The sequence below is a fragment of the Botryllus schlosseri genome, chromosome 9 (genome assembly GCF_051294905.1).
Source record: "Botryllus schlosseri isolate E-star chromosome 9, Bs_hap1, whole genome shotgun sequence".
NCBI lineage: Eukaryota > Metazoa > Chordata > Ascidiacea > Stolidobranchia > Styelidae > Botryllus > Botryllus schlosseri.
Window position 1 is genome coordinate 10053246 of NC_137244.1, and position 19860 is coordinate 10073105.

General features: G+C 38.3%; 3 protein-coding genes across 3 annotated transcripts in view; all 3 read left to right on the forward strand.

Annotated features, from left to right (window-relative positions):
- LOC145446037 (uncharacterized) overlaps positions 1-19860 on the forward strand; it is a 96196-nt gene that overhangs the window by 8921 nt on the left and 67415 nt on the right. The gene's annotated exons all lie outside the window — the stretch shown is intronic.
- LOC145446043 (uncharacterized) overlaps positions 2272-19860 on the forward strand; it is a 43635-nt gene continuing 26046 nt past the window's right edge. Inside the window, exons 1-6 of the mRNA XM_080324228.1 lie at positions 2272-3202; positions 4066-4172; positions 9151-9296; positions 10724-10793; positions 10900-11063; positions 14121-14250. Of these exons, the coding sequence (XP_080180354.1) occupies positions 3167-3202; positions 4066-4172; positions 9151-9296; positions 10724-10793; positions 10900-11063; positions 14121-14179 (582 nt within the window). The 5' untranslated portion in view covers positions 2272-3166 and the 3' untranslated portion in view covers positions 14180-14250. The remainder of the gene's footprint in view (positions 3203-4065; positions 4173-9150; positions 9297-10723; positions 10794-10899; positions 11064-14120; positions 14251-19860) is intronic.
- LOC145446042 (uncharacterized) lies at positions 16249-19727 on the forward strand. Its single transcript, XM_080324227.1, has 4 exons — positions 16249-16558; positions 16631-16719; positions 18191-18473; positions 18539-19727. The coding sequence occupies exons 1-4, from the start codon at positions 16447-16449 to the stop codon at positions 18649-18651; spliced, it is 597 nt and encodes a 198-aa protein (XP_080180353.1). The 5' UTR covers positions 16249-16446; the 3' UTR covers positions 18652-19727.

The following is a 19860-nucleotide window of genomic DNA, read 5'->3' on the forward strand; positions in this document are numbered from 1 at the left end:
AGCTATACTTCATCTCTCAGGAGGACTTAAAATCCCCTCAATGGATTGCGGCTTGCCTAAAACATTTTAACCGATACTGCAAAATCTAATTCCAACGTGGCCTGACCAATTATAAAGTAGGCTACTGCATTTCACCTATTACACTGGGCAACAATTTTATACAGAAAATTAGTTGACTTTGATTTTGCACTTGATATATACCTATTTTTTGCGTGCTGATTGCAAAAATCTCGCCGGTTTTCTTCCATCACGTCAAATATTCGCGCTACGACATATGCCCACAAACTCCTCTACGCTCGATAATTCGGATCAAGATGATCTTAGGGATAGCAGGCCTACTGATGAAGATTTTGAAATCGAAGATGATTCAGAATGTAGAGTAGTCCATCAACACAAGTGAAATAATCTTAGATAGGCTTCGGGGCTTGGAATAGAAATATTTGGAATTTTTAGCATCCTTTCGAATTGAGAAGATATCACTTGGCAAAAGTTAGAAGATATCTCACTTTCGATCATGAGAAACGGCGTTTTCATCATAGGGCTACTTTCGATAGCTTTGTGTATTACCGTAATACTGGCTTTGACATGATACTGTTACCATGGGTTGCTGGAGGAGTTAGGAATCCGATGTACAACTCAAGTCAATGGCAGATATATATTGTTACCTCAAAAAGGATCCTAAGGTGTGGCATTCTGTAAAGTGGCAATGTCTTAGGTGCAGTAACAATTACACACTCAGTTAGTCTTCGAGAATGTTACAGAAACATTGAATGGTTGCAGTATTGCAAGCGAGAATGGATCATATCTGTCAGCTTCGAAATATTGTGTGTTCTTGGTGTACAGACAATACGGATGCACAATGCACAATTGCACATGTAACCCTGATACACATGTGCCACTTTCATATGCTTATGTCGGACAGAAGTCATTAAAAAAGCTAAAATATCGAAATAATTTCCTGGAAAACCTTGGCATAGTCAGCGGTGGGCAAGGAGAAAGTGTACCACGATATCTGAAGATGTAATACCAGAGTAGATTGGAGCTTACATATGTTAGCTGACCATTGCTCCAGTATCAAAAGAGACAACCCACAGTATTACGAGTTATTAGCGTAAATTTGGACCCGGAAACTCGCACTTTGCATGTTTTGTCGTAAATGTCACCAAATGTCATTCCTGCGATTTGGGATCAAATCAAAAAATAATTAGTCCACATTACATTTGGTGGGGCGGTTTGGAATGCATGCTTAAACCGACCAATATACTCATCGTGGTAGTGAATGAGATGTGAATGGAAGAATTATAATTTGACTCTGCATACCCACTGGTGTACACTGTACATTAGGGCTCTTCAAAAATGACTTTTTTCTCAAATCGTACTGGCTACTTGATAAAATCGTTAGGTTACCTAATTTAAGCCTACACACAAAATTTGGTTCGATTCTAGCGAGTAACCACTTTGCTACAAGAGAAGAAAGTTTCTATTTATTATATAAAAATAAATAATAAAAAATTTGAAAATTTTCTGTTCACCCCATTAAAGTGTTAGGCTGTCTATAAAAACGATGCTCACCAAATTTGGTTCAATTCCAACCAGTGGAAGCGTAGTTATTGCCGTCGAAAAATTTGGATTTGAATAAAATAGTATTTACGGTGACCGATTTTTTGTTTATTTATTATAGTTGTGCTCACCGTAAATACGATTTTATTCAAATCCAAATTTTTCGACGGCAATAACTACGCTTCCACTGGTTGGAATTGAACCAAATTTGGTGAGCATCGTTTCTATTGACAGCCTAATACTTTCATGGGTTGAACAGAAAATTATCAAATTTTTAATTATTTATTTTTATATAATAAATAGAAACTTACTTTTCCTGTAGCAAAGCGGTTACTGGCTGGAATTGAACCAAATTTTGTGTGTAGGCTTAAGTTAGGTAATCTGACAATTTTATCAAGTAGCCAGTACGATTTGAGAAAAAAAGTCATTTTTGAAGAGCCCTACTGTACATGAGTGAATTTATGTAGGATTTGATTGATGATTATCTCAGATTTCTTGTTCCCAAATTATCGCACGTTTACCACCGGTGTCAGGCGAAAGTATCGCAGGTGGTATACGCGAGTACCTTCGGCGCACTAGTATTAATCTGTAAATTTGTATAATAAAAAAACGTACAAAATGTCGACGTTTTACATGCAAGTAACACGAAGTAAAGTTAACTCTACGCGTTACTTGATGACGCCATTGTCTGGTTTACATAAGGTGTATTTGACAAAGCGTTCTTAATGTATATCAGGCTATTAATAACTTATATCAACACAAAATAGAATTTTAGTTTAGCTCAAGTTTATTCTATGGTGAAACAGCTTTGCGGTGTGGACTGTATAGAGTCACGAGAGATTGTGAAACGCAATTAGTTGCAGTGTAACATGGTTTATTGCACACCGTCTTGCCGCAAGTCCGTCCCAAACAATGTATGGTTGGAACCCCCAGGCGTTTATATATAATAAGTTAAGCACAGCGACGAACCTATAAAACATATAAGATATATCTAATATTGCTCAAATATACCGGGCTCCTGATTTCATAGGTGTTGTGTATCTGTTGAGCTTCGTTAAATCGTTCGGTTCTACATTTAATCAGTAATAGACTGTAAATTCACTGTTTTATTATGGAGTTGCGATAAAACCTTATTTGTTGCCATTCACCGTTTACCGTGTAAGAGTTGAAAAGGATGATAAGCTACGAAGACTACATCCTCGGTTGGAGATTTTAGGTGGCCGGTTGGCCTTCCTGACGCAACCTCATCTGGACCTGTTCTGGGAATGCAATCGTTCTTACCAGTGCCGCAAAGTCACGGATAGGATTTAAAACTTGGTGTGCGGATTGCAAGACCAACGCTCACACCATTGAGTTTTGGCGGCATGTGCAATACATATTGATTCAAACCTTCCTAATGGGTTAATATGGTTATACTACCACAGAACGGGTGTTTGATTTTGACAGTAATCGAGGAAATGCATTCAAAATTATTTGCTGATGTTTCATTTACGTATTGGCAGAAAGTCATCGAGTCAATTTGTACCAAGTCGATGAAGGGCCTCGTTCTATTGGATCTAACGTGACGATTGTGTCAAACGTAACGATTATAACGCCATATGTACGAATGATCATCGCATTCGCCTTGAGATGTTCCACAGGGGTTAGTATGAATTGGGGCGTCCAAAGTCTTTTTCGACTTTTCGACCATTATAAATGTATATGAATTTAATCAACTGGGTGACATCTGTAATTTCAGTCACATAAATACAGTGCATTTGAGTTTTGTCCTGAATACTGATGATTCAGTCGTTTGATTGATCGACCGACCGACCACGCATGTGATGAATTTATTGACACATTTACTGTTATAGATTTGATGGCATTAACTATAGCTGTTGTTATCGCCAAAAATTTGGCAATAAGCCAACTCAAAAAGCTTAATGGTTTCTTGATAAACACTTATTCAACTATTAACCCTGCGTCACTTCTGTTTGGAGCATGCGTTGCAGTGATGACGTGATTTCGATTTGGAACAATAGGATTGGTATTAAACAACCAGTAGAGTCAGAAGTATCTAGAACCACGATAGGCAAAAATAGTGACGTTTTGAGTGATTCTTGACTAGGCGTTATTATCCGAATCCTCCGTCACTATAATATCCCCATGCCACCAATTGTCACAATTACTATATGTCTGAACATGGTATTCAATTCATAATTTTGATTAAATGTTGACTATGCCAGTCACTTGTCGTAAGAAAGAATGTATGTACGATGGAATTTGTATGGAGGAATACATAGTGACAGATTCCATGTACTATCCTTGTTGTTACCCTGTACGACGTAGCGATACTGTCGCATTCTTGTGAAATGACGTTTAGCATGTTTATGAAATGATCCAGTGATGAGATCACCGAGAATGGAATGGCCAAGTAGCCTATAACTTGTGTGTTGGTTTGTTAGGCGGTGTTACTATTCTCCCGATGATTTTCTGCAACTTCCGTCGTATGTTTACATATTTCAGACACATAGCAATTTCACTCACCTCGGGACGATGATAGTAGACAATAAAGAATGCGGTGGGACAAAAACTCATTTTGTTCAGTCGGCAGTTCCCAACCTCCATATCAGGTAACGTTGAGTAGTTTTGCATCGGCGAAGTTTTATATCGCTTTTAGAAACGAAATTGCATGACCATAACCAATTTAAATGAAATATGCACAACTGTACAGTATAGGGATGTCCAAAATTTGGAAAATCTTTAAAATGCTCCGTTTTAGTGTCTCATTCTATAAATGTGATAAAAACAACAATGGGCCTGGAAGAAGCTCATAGGAAAGCCGTCAAGATTTCGGGCAAAGCGTTTGACAGTAGATTCCCACGAATTGGCGTGCCACCAACCATAGAACGACGAGAAGACTACTAATCACTAAGGCGATTTTTTTTACCTAACACGGAAAATTTTGACCTAAAAAAAAAATTGACTTTGTTTTATCTAAAAAAACTGAATTTTGACCAAATTTTGACTTCACGTATGCAAATTGGGTGTTTTCGCACATAATGTTAAAATTGTGCTATACTTATCTTCATTTCTGGTTGGAAATGCCTGTCCTTGCAAAGTAGTTTGGCCTGACAAAACGTTTTTGGCTCAAAAACTGACAAATTTGTACATGAAAAAACTAGCATTTTAACGAAATCTCTCCATATGAAGATTTCCACTAGTTACATCACGTTATGGTAGAAATAATGAAAATTTGTTGCAGTGCAACGAAAGATACTTGCCTACATTCTCGGGTTGAAAGTGTCTGTCCTTACTAAGTAGCTTGCCAAGAATGGACAAAGAACGTTCAACAGCAGCTGTTGTTGGCTGACAACACTGAAGTTGTGCGTACACTGATGGTGACACACCGTGTTGCTTCATTCTGACAATGCTGTCTACATCACAACAGGGCTGTAATCAAGTCACAAGGTTCCGAGACGCAAGTCAATCTCACTTTTATAGTTTGACTCGAGTCAAGTCAAATCATTTTCAATTCACCACCGAGTCAAGTCCGAGTCCAAGTCACGAAATATAGTGTCGAGTCCGAGTCATAGCGTTTGACTCGAGTCCGAGTCCAAGTCATTGTGTTGACTGTTCAGTTCCGAGTTGTTATTATTATTATTATTATTATAAGTACAAATCGTGATAGGGGCGCTTGTCACAGCACAGGTTTTGTGCGGCACTTCTATACTGGTTATTAAAAAGAATATGCATTATCCAAATGTACAACATCGCTCAGTACTATTGGTATACCAACATCAAAATTCAATATACGGACCTAGCCGACAATATACAATATTAAAACACGACATCAACATACGATATCATTATTACTATATAAATCTCCCCGAAGATATCACGTACTCTACAACATTATCTAATATCTTGGGATCTGTTAGAACATCTTTCAATTCCTAACTTATTCGGTTCACTCGCGCAGCATGATGTTTGGTGTTGTTATCTCACACAATGTAACAAAAAGTGCTCTACAGATTCTTCTGCATTGCATTTCCGACGTAGTGGAGTCTCAGAACAACGGATCTTATGCATATGCTGATTCAGTCTGCAAAGGTCGCTTGTTAGTCTCTGTAGAATTACGTCTCTTCACCGTGTTCCAATTTGAGCTATGTCGTCGGTAATTAGTGGTCGCAGATTCTTATACGCTCTTCCGGTATCAGTGCTTTGGTACATCTGATCCCATTCGCATCTGTTATGGTGTCTTAAGACGGACAGTGCATCACGCAGAGGTAATAATTCAGTGGTTCTCAACTGGGGGTCCGCGAAGCCTTTTCAGGGGGTCCGCGAAGCGTCAAAATGTTTGATAACCTAATTTTTATTTTATTTTTTCAAATTTGGAAAAGCACGAAACAGTTTCGCTTCATTAATAGTAAAACTCCGGAGCTCACATCACTAGAATGGCAATCTGCGACAAAATATCCTACTGTGCATACTCATTATATTGCTAAATAGTCAATAGCCTACTGATACAAACATGTTGCTGTTTGGAGATGTTTTGTTTGGGATTGTGGAAAAAGTTAGATGAGTAAGATCAATCACGGTGACTTCGAAATGTTTACAAAAATCCGTTTTCTCCTGTGATATACTCAACCATTTTTCCATAATAACTTCAAGATAAGCAGCTAGATAGAAATGATCAGGCTTGACGTTATACGTTCAATAATTTTTTTTGTCAATTTTGGTGCCATATTTAGTTGCGATCATAACCAAATGTATCGTCGGAAGCGTTACGCGTTATTATTACATTCGCCACCACCTATATTTGTGGAAATGGATTTTCGGCACTCGTTCATATCAAATTGATGGCTCGGATTTTCAAGACACGACCACGTATTTCCGGAAGTGCAGGTGCAGAAATCGCTTTGAAATTAAAGAAGCCTATCCATTTTCTACATGAAAAAGTATGATCTTATTTTCAAGAGAGGTCATTTTTTTCTGTTTATAACTATAAGCCAGGGATGGGCAACATACGGCCCGCGGAGTGTTTCCCGTGTTAGTTGATAATGTGGCCCGCCGGCCGGTGTCCGGTCAATACCGAGAAAACCATTACCAAGAAACCCATTTGTCATTTGTACAAGACATATGACGATTGCAAGATAATTCAGCTAAATTTGAACTAAAACTTCGTGGGGGTCCGCGGGGTCCGTGTCGGTTCAAAAGGGGTCAGCGAAGACAAAAAGGTTGAGAACCACCGTAATAATTGATTGTTCCCGTAATCCATTCCTGAACCAGCGTATTTAACTAATTGATCGGCGATTTCGTTGCCACGAATTCCAGCATGCCCAGGTATCCAAATGAACGTGATCGTTATATTGTTATTTTGAAGTTCTGCAATGTATTTTAATATATCGTTCACAACGCAGTCATCGACCGATCCATGATTGGCTGTGGCGGTTAGGGCACTCAAACTGTCACTTAATATAGCAATTTTACACTGCGTATTCCTTTCAGCCCATGATAATGCATCCTTGATGGCATGCAACTCCACATAAAATATTAAAAAACATTTCAGAAGCGTCTCAGACAATTTTACATTCAACCGAGGAATGTGTACGGCATATCCATATCCTGACAATGTCTTTGAACCATCCGTATATACAAGTGTATGATCACTGTAGTTCGAGAAAATGTGGTCTCGGAATACCACCAAAACAATTTCTGCAGGGGAATTTCTGCCGAATGTTTTGTCAATGATAAGTCTACATGAGGTTCTTGAGCAATCCACGGAGGGGTTTTTAATATGAGTTGCCCAGTTGCGTGGAAATCGCGAAGGTCAGCGACACTGGTTAAGGATCGAAAGGTTGAAAATCTCTCATTTATTAAGCTGTATATATCTTCCCATGATTCTTGCAATATCGAATTAGTTGGGTGAGTTTGTTGGGTACTTAGAGAATATCTATATTTTAAACACAGCACTGGGATATACGTTGCGGGTACAGGATATATTGCAAAAACGAAGCATTACACTAAGAACTCGCAGGTTGTTAATAAAAATTGCAACACAACAACATGACATTAAAAAAATTCACAGATTGGTATTGAATATTCATTGAAACAAAACAAAAAAGGAATTAGAAACTCAGAGACCAAGCCCACCCCTATCTGAAGTAATTATACCAACTTGGACTTAGCAAGCAATTTATTTCCATGAACCGATCGATGTAGCTAATTGATCCCAGGGTGGAAGACGACAAGGCTGCCCTTTTCTTTGTAATGACATTGCCCGATGTTTTATATAGTCGTTGACTGGCATTAGATACTGATATCGAATGAATATTCAATGCCGGTCCTAGTAAGAACGGATGTAGTCTTTTGACTAATGGAGACAAGTAGATTTTCAGTTCTTTGTGTTTTTGGGGAAAGTATTGATTCTGCATTTTCCATATCATGTGAATTCCGCATCTTGTGATTTGCTAATTTGATAAAACGTGTATCAATCGAAAGCTACCACGGTGCTGGTTGCGGAAATATAAATTTTGCTCTGCTCAGGGCCCTGGAACCCCCAAAAATCAGTCTCAAATGTTGCATAGTAACGGAGTTTGGTATTGTGAGGTACCATAGCGTCTGGGAGCAGGTGAGTAGCTATGGATAACTCACCTACGGACACATACGCAACACCGGTCGCCACACTTGCTTGTTCAGAGGAAATTACTGTAAAGGATTGTAAAGGATTTCGGTATCAAACGATTCAAAAAATAGTGCACACTGTATTACCGTGTGACACACACATATAGGGTTTAAAATACTACAGTAATTCTTAAAATTACAGTACTAAATCATGGAGGAAGGGCTGAAATGGCATTTTTTGTAGGCATACCAATGACAATTCTTTTGTGTAAAACGGATGTAACTTTGCCTAAAACGGCAATGCTTTGTATGAGTTCATTGTCGATTTTTACTCAATGGATCGTCATTGTTTCACCATCAACAGTCATATTGTCTAGAGAACGAAATATTATTTATTGTGTCGTAACGATGGGAATTGCGAGCTTACGTCCTAATTAATCGGAGATTTTTCTGAATTAAACGGAGCTTTTGACTTTGGCAGAATTAACTGGTTTCTCCGAGTATTTGACATAGCCTTCCACCTACGAACGGATACCTGTTACGTCCATCTATTTATTTTGACTCTGATAGTGTCATCGGTGGCGTGACCATATGAAATGCCGTGCATATATAGTTAAGGAAAGAGTGATGGAGTCGTTTGACATTCCGCCGTTACTAACGAGCTTTAACCATAATAAACCTGTCACCAGGAGCGCAAGCAGCTCTTAAAGCTGAAATCCTGCATATGCATTCGTGCGTTTGACTCATTTGCACCACCGGGGAATCACTGTACAAGCAAAATGTTGTACCGGAAATTGCTGAGTTTGCCCGCCGTGCGATTGAAATCAGGACAATCCACGAATTTCGGTGGGAGTGCACAACGAGTGAAAATACATGCACCGGAAGAAATATTCGCATACTGGATGCGGTTTTCAAATATTTAAATGATTTACTGTACAAAATTCATATTATTCGCTATCAACTATATTCAACGTGTCGTTGCAGCGATGTTGTTAATCATGGCAACCGTACAAAACTTGTGATGTGGCACTTCAGCAACTTGCCGGAAAGCTACGACGGACTCCAGTTGATTTCTCGCTTTTTTACAGATTTACAAATTGTAACAAACAATATAACATTGACTGTCTTGGGTAAGTGCATAAGTGTCCTAATCTTATAGCCTTAGAAGGTTTCGACGTATTCAGAATTGAACTTTTCACAGTATGCTCGCAATTTACTATATCAGTGGTTCTCAACCGGTGTGTCGGTAGGATTGCACAGGGGTGTTGCTTGAAAATGTGGTAAATAAGGTCGACGTTACTTACTGTAAATATTTTTGATTTTATCAAGTAGGAAGCATCGTTTCGTTATAATTGAATCAATTTTACAAGTGATGTTGTCCCTAACAAAATCAAACGAGTTATTTACGCTTTCACGGTGTCATGACATAATTCCAAAAATTGCACCAGTAATTTGTGATTGCATCAGTAATTTTGCGTTATCACGAAGATGCTTCTTGCACTGTTCTTCCTCTATTCAGCAGAATTGCAATTTGCAAATAATGTCTAATTTTATCCACATCGTTCCTAATAACAATAATTGTTGGTAAATAACAATCCTATTTTATTCATTATTAGTAATTTTAAGAGACCTATGAAAGTACTTGTTTTCATATTAAAGAAGTTTGAGTCCGAGTCGGAGTCAGGAGCATTTTAAAAACTATTACCACGACTCCAGCCAGTTTTTTTTCACGGCTCCGACTCCGAAGAGTTCTTAAAAAGTTGAGACTCCGACTTCATTAGGGGAGGAATTAGCGAAACTACGACTCCAACTCCGACTGCACAACAGTGAAAATTGACGTGACGTTGTTTGATGACATTTTTATTTCATTTGCAGTCGTCTTCCTGGCAAATCTTGTACTTGGTGTACTCGTTGTTTTTTTAGTGTTCATGGTATTTCGACATGGTCATTTTATACCAGACCGATATTGCTTGTTTATGTAACCTGTAATGCCAACTTATATCTTGGCTGACTAGCAACATAACACTATACTCTATTCGTCATTCCAGGTACTCCACGTGTTAGGTTGCCGTGAATGATTATTCCCGTCGACAGGGTGCCGCGAGGTCATAATAGCCACTGAACTATATGTTACTGAACAACTTTCTCGTTCTCTTCCAAAATAGAATCATATACTTGACTGAATCTTTCACTGTATACCAGTGATGAACGGATATTGATTTCTGAGAATCCGAATCCGCCTTACAGCTCGAGTATATGAGGAACTATCGATCCTAATCCAAGCAATCTTCTTCATCGCCGAAACCATTCACATAGGTGGAATACAGTACTTTTTATTTTGCCAGGCAGCATTAACAGATGTTTGCAGTATGAATGAAAAATGGATTAGGCTAGCCGCTATCTATACAAGAACCGACCAAAAGATGTTCCGATGTACCTTCAGTGCACGGCATGTTTTCAACACCGTCAATGATCTTTTTGCAAAACCGAATCAGATGACACAAATGTTCAAATCATCCAGTTATACAACTAATCACCGTTTTTACTTTTATTACAGCATGTAAACCATCCATACGTGTTGCAGCCTCCCGTCAAAACGCAACATACACAATTACTGCTAGTAAAAGGTGATAAGAGTGTATAGGCTACTATGAATATGGCTAGTGGTGGTATTATATATCGTCAATTCATGCTTATAACATGACATTTCTTTCGTGTCATCGTTCATTACAGAATCGAAAATTCAAGAAGTGTTCGCTTCCATGATCTTGGAAAATGCACATGTACAGAAGAAGGTCAACTACTGTTCCATTTGTATGGGACACGAGCCGACGGAATAGCACGATGCGCATATAATGCTGTCTGGTCAGGGTGCGAAAACCTTCAATGTTGGTCAGGTGATGCGCAGTTTTGACAAGCGCCATCGTACAAAAATATCACATGATTTAACTGATTCCTGAAAGTCACACGGATATCAGGCATCCCTTATTGGTCATAGATATATTGCAGTCTGTCTAATGTTAGCATTCCGATTAACTCGAGGGCAAATAAAGCAATAGCTGAGTAGTAATTCTGAAGAATTACCGTGATATTTTCCTAAATGTATACTTGAACAGACGGGATACATAAGTCGCGGGTCTCTTGTGGTATAGATCAGTGGTTTTCTACGGTGTCGAACTCGCGGACCGGTAAAACTTCAAAGCAAGTCATATGGACCGGTAAACCTTCAAAACTAAAATTCAACCAGAATTTAATAACGATTACTTGAGTGTAAACGTCATTTAATGATGCATGCATTATTGATACTAGATATTTGTGCGTGGTTCCATTGATGCTTCTGCAAGGCGAAGTTTGCGTAGTCCCTTTAAAGACCACAATCTTGATTATCATTGTTAGTTGTCTTCTGAAAGAAATGTGGCTTTGCTATTTGTCATATGCTCTATTATACTGCCGACAGTCACTTAATTGATGTTTGTTTCAATGTCTCCGTATCCGTCAGACTGTCTCATAGAAGTTGTCCAAAACAGGTTGTAGACCACCTTTCGACAGTTTCTTATAACACTCGAACAGTTGTGACGATCGCCCAAAGTAGGCCATGAATTCTCTAATGTAGAGGTTCTCAACCTTTTCGTTTTCATTGACCCCTTTTGAACCGTCACGGACCCCCAATTTTTTTCAAGCTCAAATTAGATCAATTATCGTTATACCACCGTTTGTCTTGTACAACTATCCATAGACAAGTGATAACAGCAGTAAATTCATTTTTTTTAAATTACATCATAACATACCTAGAAATTATGGAGATATTCATTATTTCAAAACAATTTCTGTAGTTGAATTTTTGACATAGGCCTACGAGTTCGACTGTTCGTGTCTTGCAAATCTGCGCGTTCGATTTGATATAAACGTGAGCCGAATCCATTTCCACAAAGATTGGTGAAGGCAAATAGAATAATAACGTACAAGACTTCCGACAACACCTTCAGTTATGATCGCAACATATTTGACACCAAAATTGAGAAACGGATTTTTTAATGGACATTTTACGTCCAGGCTAATTATTCCTATCCAGCAGCTCATCTTGAAGATTTTTAGCACAGTGATTACGGATATCTCTAGAGAAAACGGAATTCCGTGGTGCGGTTTCAATCCATTTATAACAGATTAGGAAAAACTTTTATTCTATCTTCATGTCAAGATCGCAATATGTTTGTATTAGTAGGTCTACACGTTGGTACAATATAGTATATTTCAACACAGACGGCCATTATGTTGATGTGAGTCAAGTAGCTTTATCAGTTATGATGCGAAACTGCCTTACGATTATATTGTCAATCATGATGCAAATTCAACGGTTTTGCGGACCCCTAGGAGACCCCCGGTTGTGAACTTCTACTCTAATGCGAAACCGTGTGAGAAATACGTTCCACACCTTTTAATGATTTACAAATTGACGTTCCTTTGTCATATTATTGGACAAGCACCCAAATTCTTGCATTTCAGAATTGAGATGCGGACGGCGGTTACGAACCGCTGGTATCGATCAGAATATATTAAGAACAAACGCATTTATACGACAAAAACAATATAGGCTACTTCTCTTGGATCTGTAGCCATTGCACACTAACATCACATGATTTGGGAGCAGTGATTACGAAAATAGGAGTTGTTCATTTATTATTATCTATTTAGCACCTCGAAACTTAAGAACTATCCAATTGAATCGAACTGTTGGATCGCAACGACCGTTTGATTGTACTTACACCGATGGTTTTCCCGCAGCTCATGATATCATCTACAAAATTGACAATGTGGTAAGTACAAATATGCGCGGGCAGCGCATGAGCACTTGTATTTCTTCCTTAATTTCGAAAGTTCCGACCCACAATCTGGTACAATTGTTATTATTATTAGTAATATCTGAAACAACAGTAGTGATTACAGCCTTACGAGACCTCGCGCTCAACGGCATGCCATTTTTGAAACAGTTCAATGCAATTTTCCGGACGTCTTTCTCTTCCACTCAGTCTACCGCCGTTTCATGTGCCCATCATCGGATCTTTGCTGCCGACTTATAGCGCGGCCCACAGTAATATGCAAGCTTTTAGAGACACTGCGATTACAGTGAGGTTTCCGATGAGGAGCCCAGATAAACTGCCGACAAATAGAAACATGGCAGAGCCGTTTCGTGACGGTGTCGCTAAGCACACTACACTCGCTTCCCATCTACAATCCGATACCGATTGAGGTCTGAACCGTATAGTTCCAGAATTTTATTTGTGTACAGGAAAGCGTGTGGCATTTAGCACCTCTCTATCGTGGCTAACCTTGGTTATAAGAATACATGTCGTAACGCAACGGTGCCCGTTTACTTACATGCTACGTGGAGAGCCGACTTTCGGACTGGTTACGGTGTGTACAACCCAATCCTTTTCCGTCTTAGCGATGCGAAGAAGTATATTACTCTCCTCAAATAGTGGATTAGATCAGGAATTTATTACTATAATCATTCATTCATTCTTCAATAAAATTTTGATCAGTCCAAAATCCCACAAGATTACGACTTATTAAAAAATATAGCGAGGGTACGAAACAACTTGTAATAGTAGTCTTTCAATTGGCCCAACGTGGCCAGTTACATGTAAATAAAAGGAATATAGACCTACAACGGATGGAATAACTGTCGCGATAGCATTTTATATAAGCATGTATTCGTAGCCTAAATTATAATGAAGATTTCGCCATTCCGACGTCGCTTTCTTGCGACCGAACATTGTTTTTCCCCGACGTTAAAATGATATGAAACTCGTTAAGGACCATAGACTATATACCGAAACAGGGTATTCATTTCTTAACGATCTAAGGGGGATATTCATTTTCACCATCCAGCTCTATAGGATCTAGGTAATATTTCCAAAATATTGGTTACGAAGATAATGCATTTTCTTTAACAGACTTTACCAGTCAATTACAAATTGAAGTCATCAGACAATGGAAAATCTCTGTCTTGTGAAGTGATATCAAATTATTCATTGGCAGCTGACGAAAAAGCTACATCACCATTCGAGGATATTATCGTTTACTGTGGGTAATCCCAACATAATGAAGCAGTATTTCCGGTTGCTTTTGCAATCATTTTTGAATCATTGTGTTCGTTCGCTATTTATTACCAATCTGTCCATTCATACCGTATCGTATACTATTAAATGTAGAATGCTTATCTCCAATATGTGCTTACTAATGGTTTCATCGCGATGTAGTCCATGCATCCCGAAAAACTCCCCGTGCTGATGACTGTCACGCCAAGAGACGGAAGTAATTTATCAGTAGCCTACATATGAAAATGTATTGTTTGTTGCCCCTGAAGCTATGCTCACGCCGCACCTTGATGAGAGAAATAAAATACCTATACTGTTTTAAGTTTCACTATCCAATAACGAATTTTTAAGACTTGATACACATATCATCTCATATTTGTGATTGTTAGGGATGGTGCGAACACCAAGAGAGCTCCAGGTTCGTATGAACGAAAACTTTTATGAAAGTTTCGCATTGAAGAAGAACGTACGATGGTTCTTATATAACAAGTCTATGGTAAAATCCATCTATATATCTGACTTTAGGGTCCGTGAGGATCGCACATTCGCACCCACTATTGTAGAGATGCGTGTGGAATCGTAACCCTCGAACAATTTTGCATCACTTGATACAAATATAGTTTGTGGTTGTATAAGACATTGCTAACTCTTCATGCGTCTTCGTGGATGTATAAGGTCTCATGATCTCATCATATTAGCCAGTTTCCAGGTCCACCACGTAGCAGTGACGGGAGTGAGTCACATCATTATTATATTTAATATTATTATTATTCACATCTAGATAAGCGTGATCTTGCGAGCTGAATACCAGTGTTGGGATGACTCGAGTCATGACTTGACTTGACTCGAGTCAGACTCGAGTCACTTTTTCGTATGACTTGACTTGACTCGAGTCACTTTGCAAAAATGACTTGACTTGACTTGACTCGGCGCTTCAAAAATGCGGATTGACTCGTGACTCGGAGCAAAATTTACTAGTCAATTTCAAGTCATCAAGTAAACGGTATCAATCAAATCAGTGTATTTTGTGTATATGTTCGTACTGTTCGCGATACGCCTGTGTCACTTGTGAGAGTAACCAGGCATTCAATGAATGTACGTTTGAATTATCCTCCATTATTGCATCACAAATATATTGACTACAAACGAAATGATCACAGGTTACGCTGTCGTCGCAGTAGCAGTATAATAGTAGGAGAAAAAGAATACAATAGTAATTAACGTATCTATGTTTTTTAGACGGCTCAGTGCTAACATTGCGCAGTGAACAGCTTTACCAACCCTCTTGTATGATTTGAATCCATATAAACTTGTTACAACTTCTCGAGGCTTCAAATTCGATCATTTGGCTGATATAATAACAGACTGTAGCAAAGCTATACAGTTAGTCGCGTATTTTATTTGTGGTTCTACGTGCGCGTGATAGACGCCTTCTTGCATGCATATTAAACTTCATATTAGTTATTGATGCAAGATAAATGGCAAATTATTCTGTCTTTCACACAGCTTGCAAATTGTAATGACTTTGAATCGTCACTGATTCTTCGAAAATTCAATTTGACATGAATTGTGACTTGACTCGTGACTCGACTTGACTTGACTTGACTTGACTTGACTCGAGTCACATCCAAAAATCAAGTGACTTGACTCGACTCGAGTCACCTTCGAAAATCGATTGACTTGACTAGACTCGAGTCAAAATGTACAATGACTCGAGATGACTCGTGACTCGAAGGTAGTGACTTGATCCCAACACTGCTGAATACTCGAGATTCGACAGAAGTTCATCTTAGTTTTCTGTTAAATTTCCTTCCACGCATTCACCTTGATACAAGCAGTACCAGTGAGTTATACAGGAAATCTGAACACTATGGTATGAGTAGGCCTTTGAGAAAATTGCTAAAATGTTCGCAGTACTGAACGTGCCAGATTTGTTTTGTGCTCGCGAAGTTCTGAAGCATCACTAGCAATTACCACATAGGTCTTCTTATGAAACACCTGGCCTAGATATGAATTCAAATACCCTTCAACACATTATACGTAAGCTATGCTTCAAGCTGTGTTACCGCACAAGACTGTTAAATAAATACAGTCAACCCTCAACCCACAAGGTAGGATATGAGATTGCCGATAACTAAACAAGCCCGCAATTGCAGACCAGCCGGAGAGGTCTTTCTTATCGATGGAATTCACTTCAATTCATCTCAATTATACGAGCATTCTTCATTTCGTATTCTTTGCTAATCCATTAGACGGCAGATATCGGTTGAATTTCGAGGATGACCGAGGAAAGGGTGCGTTCATATCGTTGCAATTGCTACTTAACTGACATCCCTTTCAGCAAAAATAACCTTTTTACTTCCCAGGAAACGATACCTTGACACCGCGATTGTTTCTTTGGCAAGAACACTACTCACAGCACACGATTCATATCTATACATTTGAAATCCAAGTTGTGAGTATTGCCAACACTGGTCAACAAAATAAGAAAAAAAAATTGGCAAAACATCTGAGAGCCATTTCTTGGGTTTCCGAGGTTGCTGATTACGAATATCACATTAGATTTGCCAGATTTGCTCTTGTTCAGAAGATATTCATACCCGTAAAAAAGCCCAAAATTATTGTGTTTACTCTTGAATATTTCACTTGATAGGAAGAAAATCGTAATTTGTTCTAATTTTATACTGTTCATAAATAGATAATTGACTATGAAGAACCCTCCTGTCGTTCTTAGTCATTCTGTCAATATTAACATGATCTGGTGCGAAACATTTGTTTGTCAAAAAAGCAGTTTGTCAAGCCTAAAAATTGTACTTTTGCACAACGAAGATACATATTCTCCGGTATTAATTGGTCACTCTACCAAGATAAAAAAAGGAGTATCAAGCTATATAATTTGTCCTTGAAAAGCCTAACTACAATACTCATATGCGTCTCCTTTCCTTTGACTTGGAAATGGACAACCTTCCGATGAGTCAACAAAGTGGGTATACCTATAGCATCCCTATCAAACGAGGAGCTTAAATCTGGTATCTTTGATAGATTTCAGATCCGAATACGGATGAAAGATTCTAAGATGTAGTAAATAAAACTTTTTAGATGATCACATAGCACCCAACTACAGACAGTTGGTCCGAAAATTCGTATCTGCATATGTAAAACTTGGAAAAACATGAGCATAAAAGTTCACTTCCTGTTCAATCATCTTGATATATTTCCTGAAGATCTTGTTGATTAACAAGGACAGAGATTCCACCAAGACATCAAAACAACAAAAGAAAGATAACGCAGATGAGATGAACATATTATGGCAGATCATTGCTGAAACCTTTCGAGAAACTGCACTGAATTGCTTACAGGCAAAAATCGTACAAAAAATAATTGTGCTTTAAAATAAATAAATAATATTATATTCCAACTGATTATTTCAAATTTACAATAGGTGGTTGACGTAAAACTGATTTAATTAATGCCACGTTATTTGAGTATCTAAGTAACTACTTATATAGGCCTACATGACTGAACTTTATTTCTGTACATGATACCCGTGAAAGTCTATAACTATGATAAATCTAATTCCCCTAAATATAGTGCTGTTGCTGTATTTTGATTTAAAAGAGTCTTCTGTGTGTTAAAATAACAAGTAGATGGAATTTGTAAACTTTATAGTACGACTGAGACGATTTTCTATCTAGCCATTACAGCGAATATAGGAGATTTTGATCAAAATAGCCCCATGGGAAATCTCCAAAACAAGAGCTAGTTAAAAAAAAAACGAATGTCATGTTCAGAATCAGTGCCCTTCAGAACCCCTAAAATCACTCTTACTTTGTCTGTCTAAAAATCTGTGTTGACCAGTGCAATGATTCACACGATGTTGGACCTGAATGCAATACATTACCGATCTGATTTTAATTTTTCCACAGACAAGCGAAGCAGATTACGGTAATTACAATATATGCGCATCAACATCCGTGCCGGTTGGACGATCATGCTCGCAATTAACTGTCTCCAATCCGTTAAATGTTCCGTATTCTGGGACTCCATCACTAGTCATGATTGTTTGCTATGTATCCACCATCGTATTAGTTTGCTTCCTATGCTGCGTTGTTTTATACCTTGTTTTGCGAAGAAGAAATAACATATATTCCAATTCGGAAACGGCCAAGAAGAGCGAAACTTTAAAAAGCTATAATGAACAATACGCCGGTACGTTTGTAATTTTTGTAATACAGTTCGAAGTTGTTGCTTCATTGCGATTCCTCCGAATTTAGAATACGAAGCAAAAAGGTGCGATGCAGACTTCAAAGAAAGCATCGCCGGTCCACAGATCTATGAAAATACCGAACCGCTTGCCTGTTATGAGGAAGTGCATTTGCATGGATGAAATTCGACAGTTATTGCACGCATCTTAATTCGGCGCAATGGACTTTTCCCACCTGAACCTAAGCTTCGGGCTGAGTTAAACTAATATGGGAGTACTTTTGAGTTACAATTTCTTTCGGTCTTATCGTCTGCATTAATTCATCTTTTTTTCCGCGCTTTCATTTATTACCAAAAGAGTTTCCGTAGCAATGGATAATATTTTCGCTCCTCGCATTTTAGAGTGAAAAACACGTACAAAAAATTTACAAATGGCGGAATGTAAGTTTGACCGTAGGCTATATCCAAAATGAGCGTTAAATATTTCCTATTTTCGCGAGGCACTTGCACACCGCTGGTTCTGCTCACCCAAAATTGGTTACAATCCTTTCACATTAACTACTCATCCCACTTATACACTGCTTGTAGTCTCGATGCTTGAGGTGAATGTGTTTATTAGCATAAAGTTCTAACAATTTTGCGTCTCAAGATCAAGACGCTCTGGAACAATCGGTCTTATCGAGAAAATTAAAAAATGTGGTGTTTGCCATCGTAACCTCTCCACAATAACGAGAATCGTGAAATTTTGTTGCGGAAAACCAGAAGCATACAATGCTCCATGAGGCGGGATCGTCCATATCGTATCGATTTTTTAAACCTGTGGGGGTGATTTCTAATCATTCCATATTTTGCGGATGGTTGCAGTAGTTGATGTTCCTTTTGAAGTCAGTTATGATGACACCGGAACAGGTGTTGTCGTTTGTTGTTTGTGGTATTCATAATGTTTGTCGATCACTATGCAAAGCTGCGGAGTCAGCGTAGTCGGAGTTTCGCTAGTCGGGGTTCGCCTCCAACTTCTTTGATATGGAAGCAAGTTTCTTCAAAGGTCTCTTAAAATTACTCCTAATAAACAAGATTTGATTTTTATGTTCAACAATCACTGTTATTAGTGACGATATTGATAAAATTAGACATTATTTGCAAATTGCAATTCAGTTGCAATAAAGGAAAAACATTGCAAGATGCATCTTCGTGACTAACGCAAAATTGTTGATGCAAGCACAAACTGTTGCAATTTTTGGAATTATTCCATGATACTGTGAAAGAGTCAATTAATTGTTTGGTATTATAAGTGACAACATCGCTTGTAAAATTGATTCGAATGTAACCGAACTTCACAAAATCAAGAATATTTCAAGTAATAAGTAGATCATCCGCTTGGGTCGAACAAATC